This window comes from Gopherus evgoodei, chromosome 8 (assembly GCF_007399415.2).
Source record: "Gopherus evgoodei ecotype Sinaloan lineage chromosome 8, rGopEvg1_v1.p, whole genome shotgun sequence".
Taxonomy (NCBI): Eukaryota; Metazoa; Chordata; order Testudines; family Testudinidae; genus Gopherus; species Gopherus evgoodei.
In genome coordinates, this window is record NC_044329.1 from 102,850,050 (window position 1) to 102,861,379 (window position 11,330).

At 50.7% G+C, this 11,330-nt stretch overlaps 1 protein-coding gene across 7 annotated transcripts in view; it reads left to right on the forward strand.

Moving 5' to 3' along the window:
• The window catches only part of RAB3B (RAB3B, member RAS oncogene family), a 129,464-nt gene extending 126,181 nt beyond the window's left edge, over positions 1-3,283 (forward strand). For all 7 annotated transcript variants that reach the window (XM_030573672.1, XM_030573675.1, XM_030573678.1 and 4 more), the window contains one exon: positions 2,641-3,283. In XM_030573672.1, coding sequence (XP_030429532.1) covers positions 2,641-2,828 — 188 coding nt within the window. In that variant the 3' untranslated portion in view covers positions 2,829-3,283. The remainder of the gene's footprint in view (positions 1-2,640) is intronic.
• The last annotated feature ends 8,047 nt before the right edge of the window (positions 3,284-11,330 follow it).

The following is an 11,330-nucleotide window of genomic DNA, read 5'->3' on the forward strand; positions in this document are numbered from 1 at the left end:
TCCTGACTACTGTCAAAAATTGAATACTGGTCCACATGTAATGGATCTGGTCCATTATAGCAATGCCTATTCAGTAATAAGCAGAATTTTCATTAATATTTTCCCTTAACATCTGTGATGAAAACATTTAAATAGTCTGGATGAAATATATCAGACTGCATTTCCTGGGCTGATTTCAACCCCAGCCCTGGTGTGTATAATATATATATATATATATGCATATTCCCGCATCAGAGAAGCACCAAGTGTTATTGTCATGCTTATAAGCACACAGGATTTTTTTCAGGGGAAAAGGCAATACGACATGTTTATTGAAGATACAACAATCAGTATATGCATTCAATCACACACACGCGCACACTCACTCTGTCCCACCAGTCGATGTTATAGTTACCAGTCCAGAGTCCGGATCAATCTAATGGCCAGCTAGGTTGATCACGGGTAGGTAGGAGCCAGGTTCTGTCGATCGTGACACGATGCTCCGGGAAATCTTGGCAGGACAAACCCAAAGTTTCATGGCAAGGCACCCTGCTTATATAGTGATTTTCCTTCATTGGGGCCAATGAGTTTTGTACCATCATGCTGTAATCAATTGTTTGATGAGTAATTGTTTTCTTAAATTGTCCTCCTCAGTCTTTATCTTGTTCTTTCATTAAGTCTCTCAAGGAGTTACCCCAGGCTGGTTTTGATCACAGCTATCTTGTCCCCATTGATAGGTGCCTGTCTCATCTTTAGAGTCAGCATTCTGCCCTCCTCTGATATCTCAATAGGGGCATGTTGCAATCTTCTGGCGCCCTTACATCTGTCCTCGGTTTCTCCCTAGAACATCTGGTTCGGTGATGGCCTTCACACTTATCTCAACACATACATTCCTCATACATACACAGCACAGAATTGATTTACACAAAACAATTGAACAGGAACATCAAATTGCAATGCAAGAGAAAACAATCATTGCATTCTTTTACTTATTTTAAAATACTAAACCTACAACAAAGTGGTGATCCTAAAAGGTCTGTTACCACCTTGAAATCAGCTGAGATATAGATTCTGGTTGATGCATCTTTACCAATGGCCCATTAGACCATTCCTTTCTGCTTTTAGAAAGGGTGGCTGGCAGAATATAGTCAAATCATACACCAGTACATTTAATACATAATTCATTTTAAATTATACAAAATACAAACATAAAATTCTACTATTATACTGTGAGGATTCTAGGCTGCAGGATAGTCCATGAAGATGGCTTAAAATTACCTTTTTGTCCCCTTTGTCTTTCCTGTTCCGTGCCTTTCAGGAATCAGCCCCTCAGTGACTGTAAGTTAAACAAACTGAGGTATCCTTGATGGCAGAAGTTTATTTATCTGGAGTCTCTTGTTGTTTGTTGACAGGTTATTATATTACTGTCACTGAGAACCAATTTTAAATGTTGACCTCTTCAAATTGTCTAATGCACAGGTTCTCAGACTTGGAGTTGGGACCTCTCAGGGGGTTGTGAGGTTATTACATGGGGGGGGGGTTGTGAGCTGTCAGCCTCCACCCCAAACCCCACTTTGCCTCCAGCATTTATAATTGTGTTAAATATGTCTAAAAGTGTTTTTAATTTATAAGGGGGGTTGCACTCAGAGGCTTGCTATGTGAAAGGGGTCACCAGTACAAAAGTTTGAGAACTACTGGTCTAATGATTCAAGTTGCATAGTTACAGCCAATGCCTTAGTGTCGGTATTGTTGCTGCTAGGTATTTTATCCTGTTAAAATTGAGGAACCTTTTAAAAAAATGATTCTGAAGTGATAAAAGTGTTTAGAAACTTACTGGTTGTTTTACAGATTGAAGCAATGAGACTTGGAGTGACAAAATGAAGGCAAACTAGTCAGTTAAATGGGCTTTTCTTTTCCTTGGTTTAGTAATGGGACATGAGAGCTGATGTGCTACAAAAACTCATGATACAAATCACCGTGGATTGTAATTTATTGCAAAGCAGATTATTTATGTGGTAGTTGGACTTTTTGTTGTAGGCAATATAATAGTAGGAAGAACAGAAGTAACAACATAATTCTTGTAAATAATGATTAGTCTCCTAGACTTCTGGGAATGGGAAGATAAAGAATTGTAGGGGCTGACAGTGTTGGTTCAGTGCATTGATATTCTGCTTATGGCTGAGGCACTGGGCTGAAGTCTCATGCAAGAATTCAAATTAGTAATTAAGGAGGGCTAAGCACCTCGATTTGATCTAATGAAGGTTGGCCTGGGTGGTGTCATGGCTGACTGCTTCATGGGTGCAGAATGCCAAAGGTGTGCTAGAAAAAAAAAGCAACCCTGGAATCATCAGTAACTTCACATAATTCCAAACTTAATTGTTCTCTGATCAGAAGGGAGCAATGCTTTAGGGCCCTACTCATCAGCACTGCTTAGAAAGCTCTTCACCATGGTAGTGTTAAGGGTTAGCCTCACCTCTTAGATTCACTCAGCTGAGCCAGGACAGCTTTAATCTGCTTGGATGTCCTATAATTCTGAAGTGTTTCTTTGCTACCAAATTAATACAAAACAAGTTGTTGGTGTTTTAAACAGACCATTACACTTCAAGCATTTTTTTTTATAATCGACTTATTTTTTTTAATTTTTTTTTGCTTCCTTCACAGGTTTTGATTATTTTGATGCCAGTGCCAAAGAGAACATCAATGTGAGACAGGTCTTTGAGCGCCTAGTGGATATAATCTGTGAAAAGATGTCTGAGAGTATAGCGTCTGACCCGTCCAGAGGCAGTTCTGGGAAGAACATGTGGCTCACAGACAACCCACCCCCTTTGCAGCGGAACTGTTCCTGCTAGTGATTTTAATCTCTGTGAATCTCTCTCTCCCCTTCCCTGAATACACATTGTCTTGTCACATGTGATGATGTATTATCATATTGTCTAAAGGCTGAAGTTTCTGTTATAGTGGAAATGGACGTGGTTGTTAAATGTTCTGGAAAGTTTAATGTTAAATATATCTAATACACCTAATATTGTAAAACAAACAAAAAACCTAAATAAATATTGTAAGTGCACTTAGTGTTAATGGGTGAATTACATTGAAGTTTAAGAATTTTATAATATTCTAAATGTATTTTTAGATTATTCCCATAGAGAATGTTGCTTTGTTGTTATAGGCCCTTTTGCTGGGGAGAGAGCTCTATACCAACACGCAGCTCAACAACTGATAAAGAGCATTGAAAAAAGATCAGAAAGAAAAATATTTAAAAAAAGAAAAGAAGAAACCCAGACTCCCCTCACAAAATAGGAAAGTAAATCCTGTCTTTACATCCAAAAAACCCGGAACATCTCAAGACTTCAGGTAGGAGATGGCCATGCTCCTTGATGTAAAACTCTGCTGTTTTGTTTCATGCAGTAGGACTGGGTAGCAAGAAAAAGACGGTTACTCACCTTTGTAACTGTTGTTCTTCGAGATGTGTTGCTCATATCCATTCCAGTTAGGTGTACGCGCCGCGCGTGCACATTCGCCGGAAAACTTTTACCCTAGCAACTCAGTGGGCCGGCAGGTCGCCCCCTAGAGTGGCGCCACCATGGCGCTCCATATATACTCCTGCCGGCCCACCCGCTCCTCAGTTCCTTCTTGCCGGCTACTCCGACAGTGGGGAAGGAGGGCGGGTGCGGAATGGATATGAGCAACACATCTCGAAGAACAACAGTTACAAAGGTGAGTAACCGTCTTTTCTTCTTCGAGTGATTGCTCATATCCATTCCAGTTAGGTGAATCCCAAGCCTTACAAAGGCGGTGGGGTCGGAGTGAAATGTGGCAGAATAAAACTGCCGAGCCAGAGGCTACAGCCTCTCTTGACTGCTGAACCAGGGCATACTGCGAAGCAAAGGTAAGGACCGAGGACCAATGGAGCTTCGCGACAGGTCTCGTGGGTAGAAACACGAGCCAGCAAGGCGGCAGATGAAGCCTGAGCCCTGGTAGAATGCACGGTGATGTGGCTTGGGGAACTATGAGCCAAATCATAACAAGTGGGGATGTCCGCCATCACCCAAGATGAGATCCTCTGAGAGGAAAACAAGCAAGCCCTCCCTTTGGCCCGCTACCGGGGCAGAGCTGGGGCGCCTTAGGCAATGATTCTGTCAGCACAATATAATGCGAGCACTCCACAGATGTCCAAGGAGTGCAACGGTTATGCCCATTGCGTTGAGCTGTGGGTAACATAAAAGGCCAAAACACTTTAGGGAGGAAAGCCGGGTGCGGTCATAACTGCACCTTGTCTTTGTGGAACCTTCGTAAGAGCTCTGATCTCAGAGACCCGTCTGGCCAAGACTAGGTTGAGGTCCCAGGGCGGGGCTGGGCGGCGCACCCGAGGGTGCAAGCGCTCCAAGCCCTTGAGGGACCTCGAACCCATAGAGCGTGGGACACTGAACGTCCATCTTAGCCTGCTGGAAGGTAGGGATGGCTGCTGAGAGTATCCTCAGCGATGATACCGCCAGATCCTGCCGCTGAAGGCCAGAGGCAGGCCAAATAGAGGGGATCGAGACCTCAGCAGGAGCAAGATCGAGCGTACTGCAGCTGTAAAGGAAACGCTTCCACCTGGCTCGGTACGTTGACCAGGTGGAAGGCTGCCTGTCACCCCGACTCAGGTATGCAGGAGCCACCGTGAGGCGAAGAGGCTGCAGGTCCGAGTGACGAAGCCTGTCATTGCCCTGAGTGATGAGGTCTGGGCTGACAGGCCGAGCAACGTGGTATGTCAGTGCTGCCTGGACCACTCTGGAGTGATCATGATGATGCACGCTCTGCCCCTGCGGAGTTTGAGCAGGACGTAACGAACCAGTGGGAACAGTGGGAAGGCATAATGCAGTTGGCCGTTCCACGGCATCAGGAATGCGTCCAAGATCGATTCCGAGGAGAGACCTTGGAAGGAGCAGAACACCTGGCATTTCCTGCTCTCGCGGTGAGCGAACAGGTCTGTGTGAGGAACCATCTCCACTTCCGGAAAGCGGGACGCCTCACATGGGGCAGAGTGATCACTCGTAAGACAGGAAAAACCTGCTGAGTCAAAGAGTTAAGACGTTCCGAACGCCTGGGAGAAAGGACGTCGCCAGCTCCATCGAGTGGGCCATGCAAAAGACCCGGAAATGGATGGCCTCCTGACAAAAAAGGGGGAAGGACTATGTCCCCCCTGAATACTTATGAAGCACCTGGCCATTGTGTTGGCTGTAAACACCGAGATACAACGGCCTCGCAGCTGCCGCTGGAACCCCTGGCATGCCAGGCGGACTACTCTCATTTTTGGGGCATTAATGAGGAATGCCAGCTCCCTAGAAGACCGAAGGCCTTAAGCTCGGAGGTGACCATGAGCACTCGAGCAGAGAGATGATGCGTCCGCCGTCAGGGGCAGTGAGGGCTGGGGCGGATGAAACCGCATCCCTGTCCACACCAAGGAGGGAGTTAGCCACCACTCTAGGGAGCCTAAGGCGTTCGAGGGAACGGTGACTACCATGACCACTGGCTCCCTGTCCAAGCGGTACGCCGAGGTGGGCCGGACTTGGAGAGGACGGAGGCGGAGCTTGGCGTGTTTGGTTACAAACTTGCAGGCAACCATGGACCCAGGAGACTGAGACAAGAACGAGCTGAGGTCGTTGGGAAAGCCTTCAGACCTCAGATGATTGTTGCCATCGCCTAAAACCGCAGTTGTGATAAGCAGGCTCCGGCTAGGTAGGAGACCAAGATCGCCCCTAGGAAGCCCAACCTCTGCGTGGGAACCAGAGTGGATTGCTCTATAGTAATCATCAGGCCTTGAGCTGTGAATAAGACCGTGACGATGCCCACGGGCTGAGTGGTTTGTGTCTCAGAGTCTCCTCGGATAAGCGAATCGTCCCAATACGGAAAAACGCATATCCGACATAGCTACGGTAGGCGGCGACTATGGCCGTAAACCGGGAGTATTCACCGCTGGCTATAAAGCGGAGGCATCTCCCGTGCAGAGGGAAGATGGCATTGCGAAAGTACGCGTCCTTCCTATCCAGGGCGGCATAGTAGCCCCCAGGAGGCAAGGATGGAATAATGGTTCCCAGGGATACCATGCAGAACTTCAACCTTATCCCAAACCGGTTGAGTCCATGCAGGACCAGGGAGGTCTGAGACCTGTGTTCGAGTGGGGGACTAGGGCATAACGGGAGTAAAACCCCTAGCCCCTTTCGTCCGCTGAAGGGGGACAGGGCTGGAGCAATTTAAAGGTGGTACCTATGCTCCATCGTGCGCAGGACCCAGCGATCTGAAAGTAACTGGGGCCATGCCAGGAGAAAGCGGGATCAGGATCCCGTCCTGCGACTGGTACACCGCCCTCCGGCGAACCTTGGAAGGTCCGTCTTTTGTCCCAGTGGTAATTGCGAGGGACCTTGACTTTGGCTTTTTAGGGGGCCTGACTTTTGTCTGCGACCACCTTGGCCTTGCCGTTCTCCAGAGTTCTGCCTCTGGCTAGGCACAGAGTATGGCGGCTGGGGCCATAAAGGCCTGCGTTTGGTCGCTGGCGTATACATGCTGAGACGCATTAGGACCCTATTGTCCAGCAGGCTTCGCAGTCTGGGGCTGTCTCTGCCGCGAAGATGCCTTTACCAACAAAGGGTAAATTCTTTCCCCCGTCCTCCAAGACGGCAGCGAACTCCAGGTGGGAGGTTCGAGGGAGAAACTCCTCCACCCAGGTGCTATAATTATCGCAGCTAAGCAAGGCTTGTTGCTTTGCTACCCAGAGGTGCAGGGCCCCTGCAGAGTACACCTTGCATTCGCCAAGGCTCTTTCTGCTTCGGGGCTGGCGCCCGCTGGCCATCATATCAGGATCGTGGTCCTGAGCATAAAATCTGCGCATATGGGATGACACGGATGCGTGTCCGGACGGCCATGGAGGTACGAAAGAAGGCACGGGCCGAGTCTCTGACTCACTCGGACCTTGCCCAACTCGGCACCGGGGACCGGCATCGGGAGGCGTATCGGTACCTGGAACGAGATCCAGACCCGCAACCAGAACGGTGTCGGGAGGTCGACCGAGATCTCGAGGCTCGGAGAAGAGCTACAGGAGTCAAGGTACCTGCCCCGGTGCCAGATGTCGGAACGGTGCCGATAGCGGGTCGGCGAACGGGATACCGACCGGTGCAGCGAGTGTGACCAGTACCGAGGAAAACAGCACCGGGACTGCCAGTGGTGTCCGGCGTGCCGACAGGACTTGGAGTGTCTGCGGGACCGTGATCATGAACGGTGCCGCTCTGCTGTACTGACAGGGGACAGTCCCTTGAAGAGACTGTATTACCCGTACCGGCGGTGCCCGGGTCAGGCAGCACTGACTCTGTCATGGCACTGAGAGCCCTCGCCGTTGGTAACATCTCCGGCGTGCAGGGAACAGCAGGCTCAACCACAGAGCGTACTGGGGAGCTGTCAGGCACCGGATTCGACGGCCCTCGTGGGGCCGGGATCCACGGTACCGAGGTCATCAGAGCTTCGGTAGGTGCCGGTGCCGGGCGAACCGAGCTAGATAAGCTGTCTGGCTGCGGTGCCGTCAGCACTGAAGCAGCGGGAGTAATACGCTCAACCACGGCGCGTGCCGGGGAGCCGTCGGGCACCGGATTCGATAGCCCTTGTGGGACTGGAATCGACGGTGCCGATGTTGTCGGTGCCTCAGAGGCTTCGGTTGGCATGGAAGCAGCCGGAGCAGGAGCTCAACCACGGCGCGTGCCGGGGAGCCGTCAGGCACCGGATTCTACGGCCCTTGCGGGACTGGGATCGACGGTGCCGACGACATCGGTGCCGCAGCAGGTGTCGGTGCCGGGCGATCCGACTTAGACCAGCCCTCTGGCCGCGGTGCCGTTGGCACGGAAGCAGCCGGAGCATTAGCTCGACCACGGCGCGTGCCGGGGAGCCGTCAGGCACCGGATACTACGGCCCTTGTGGGACCGGGATCGACGGTGCCGACGTCATCGGTGCCGCAGCAGATGTCGGTGCCGGGCGATCCGACGTAGACGAGCTCTCTGGCTGCGGTGCCGTTGGCACGGAAGCAGCAGGAGCAATACGCTCAACCACGGCGCGTGCCGGGGAGCCGTCAGGCACCGGATTCTACGGCCCTTGTGGGACCGGGATCGACGGTGCCGACGCCATCGGTGCCGCAGCAGGTGTCGGTGCCGGGTGATCCGACTTAGACGAGGCCTCTGGCTGCGGTGCCGCTGGCACGGAGCAGCAGGAGCAATACGCTCAACCACGGCGCGTGCCGGGGAGCCGTCAGGCACCGGATTCTACGGCCCTTGTGGGACCGGGATCGACGGTGCCGACGACATCGGTGCCGCAGCAGGTGTCGGTGCCGGGCGATCCGACGTAGACGAGCCCTCTGGCTGCGGTGCCGCTGGCACGGAAGCAGCAGGAGCAATACGCTCAACCACGGCGCATGCCGGGGAGCCGTCAGGCACCGGATTCTACGGCCCTTGTGGGACCGGGATCAACGGTGACGACGTCATCGGTGCCGTAGCAGGTGTCGGCGCCGGGCGATCCGACTTAGACGAGCTCTCTGGCTGCGGTGCCGCTGGCACGGAAGCAGCAGGAGCAATACGCTCAACCACGGCGCGTGCCGGGGAGCCGTCAGGCACCGGATTCTACGGCCCTCGTGGGACCGGGATCAACGGTGCCGACGTCGTCGGTGCCGGGCGAGCCATCTTAGACGAGCTGTCTAGCTGTGGTGCAGCTGGCACAGAAGCAGCAGGAGCAGTAAGCTCTACCACGGCGCGAGCCGGGGAGCTGCCAGGCACCGGATTCCATGGTCCTGGGGGACTGGAATCGACGGAGCCGAAGTCATCGGTGCCTCTGCAGGTGACGGTGCCGGATAACGCAACTTAGGCGAGCTCTCTGGCTGCGATGCAGGTGACACGGAAGCAGCGGGAGCAGGGGGCTCAACCACGGCGCGTGCTGGGGAGCCGCCAGGCACCAGCAGGAATCGTAGACTCTCTCGACCTCGGAAGAAGGGAGCGGTGCCGAGTCGACATCGGTGCCGGCGACGGTCGGTGCCGAAAGGCCTTGGTGGTACCGGCGGGGTCCGGTGCCGAGGAGGCGCTTCTGCCCGCCGCTTGAACATCGCTCGGCGCCCAAGGTGGAGGGGTAAGTGAAAGTCCCGCACCTTTTGTTCTCGGCTTAAAAGTCTTGCAAATGGGGCACTTATCTGTCAAGTGTGATTCCCTGAGGCACTTCAAACAGGAGTCATGTAGATCTCTCTTCGGCCGCGGCTTCTGGCAAGCCGGGCCCCTTTTAAAACCCGGTGAGCCATGCATGGCTCCGGCACTGGGCTCATGGAAGGGGCTACTTCCTGAACCCCGCTAACTAAACTAACCATGTTAGCAAAGAAAACACGTATAACCATACAAATATATATATAAAAGTGTTATAACTGCATAATTATATACGAGAAAACGAGTAGCTAGGGAAGTGGAGGTCAGCTAAGCCGCGCTCCACTGTTCCAACGACCGACACGGGCGGTAAGAAGGAACTGAGGAGCGGGTGGGCCGGCAGGAGTATATATGGAGCGCCATGGTGGCGCCACTCTAGGGGGCGACCTGCCGGCCCACTGAGTTGCTAGGGTAAAAGTTTTCCGGCGAATGTGCACGCGCGGCGCGTACACCTAACTGGAATGGATATGAGCAATCACTCGAAGAAGAAGGACTCGTTTCTATTTAATACACTGGGGCCACCAAGAAAATCGAGAGAGTAGGAGTTGAATTTTGTGTCATGTCTCTTCAGAGGTTTAGCATAAGAATCAGAGTCCAAGCAGGGAGAGGGTAAAAGTGGCTTTAAGCCATTTTTGCACTTCCCTAATTCTGGGCTCATGCAGGGCCAAGTCTAGCACGTTTAACCTGGAATGCCAGTATCTCAGACCAAATTACTGGGAACCAACATGTGAGTGTTTGTAACCAGTCTGTCGTCTTCTTGCTCTTAAAATAAGTGATCTACAAGAACAATTGTTATATCTACTTTTATTTACTATTTATATTGCCATAGTACCTAGGAGCCCCAGTCATGGACCACAACCCCATTGTGCTTGGAGAACAAAAAGGCGGCTCCTGCCTCAAAGAGCTTACAAGCTAAGTAGTAAAATCTACTTGCAAAAAGTCCTGAGCTAGTAGTCAAGGTTAACTCCCATGATATATTTGTGGGGGCTTTGGTTTTTAAAGGGAAAGAATAATTGATTTTGGTTTATTATTAGAAAAATTACTTTTCTCTAGCATGATAATTAAATATAGATTTATAGGCAAACCTCAAAGGGACAAATAGTACAGTGCTTTATATAGCTTAACCAATCCTCCAGCAAGGAAACCTGTGGAAGGATCATACATGCACCCAAAACTAGAGTTTAAGCCCAAGGTGAATGTCACAGAGCTTCTGACCTACCTACGCCTCATGACGAGGTGCTTGAACTCAGGCCTAAAAGAAAGAGGACATGGCACTCTTAGAAGTCAGCAGAAAACTGGGCAAAGTCCAGTTCATCCCAAAAAACGATCATCCCTTTTGCATGGTTTTCAAAGTCCCCATGCAAAATGGATTCATTTGGAGCCATGCTACTACTGGATCCCACTTTCACGCCTGTACAGTCCTTCCCTGTTCCCTTTGAGTTGCTCTAGGCACCGGAGGGAGTGACTGCAGCCAGCAATATCTACTGCATCAATTTCCATTGGAAACCAGCATGATAGTTTTTGGTCTGGGACCATCTCCAATTTTACCTAGCAAGAGCTTCTAACTAAATAAAACTTTAATATGCTTTCTAGGTCATGGGTCCAATCCTGCTCCCACTGAAATCAGTAGGAGTTTGGTTGCAGTCAGAACAGGAACCAGCACTCTTGTGACTATTAACATTATCCGAATGGTTCTGATTCTACAGTGATTGATTAAATAATGTTAGAAACATGGAGGAGAAACACCAAAGGCTGACGTATGTGCATGTATGGTTTTATGGAATGACAAGTCTATTTAACCATCAGACACATATATAAGAACAGCCATACTGGGACAGGCCAAGGGTCCAGCTAGCCCAGTATCCTGTCTTCAGACAGTGGCCAGTGCCAGGTGCTTCAGAGGGAATGAACAGAACAGGTAATCAAGTGATCCATCCCGTCGCCTATTCCCAGCTTCTGGCAGACAGAGGCTAGGGACACGTCAGAGTATGTTTTTTCATCCTTGCACATCTTGGCTAACAGCCATTGATGGACCTATCTTCCATGAACTTACCTAGTTGGGTTTTTTTTAACTCTGTTATAGTCTTGGCCTTCACAACATCCTCTGGCAGAGTTCCACAGGTTGACTGTGTGTTATTGAAAAAATAC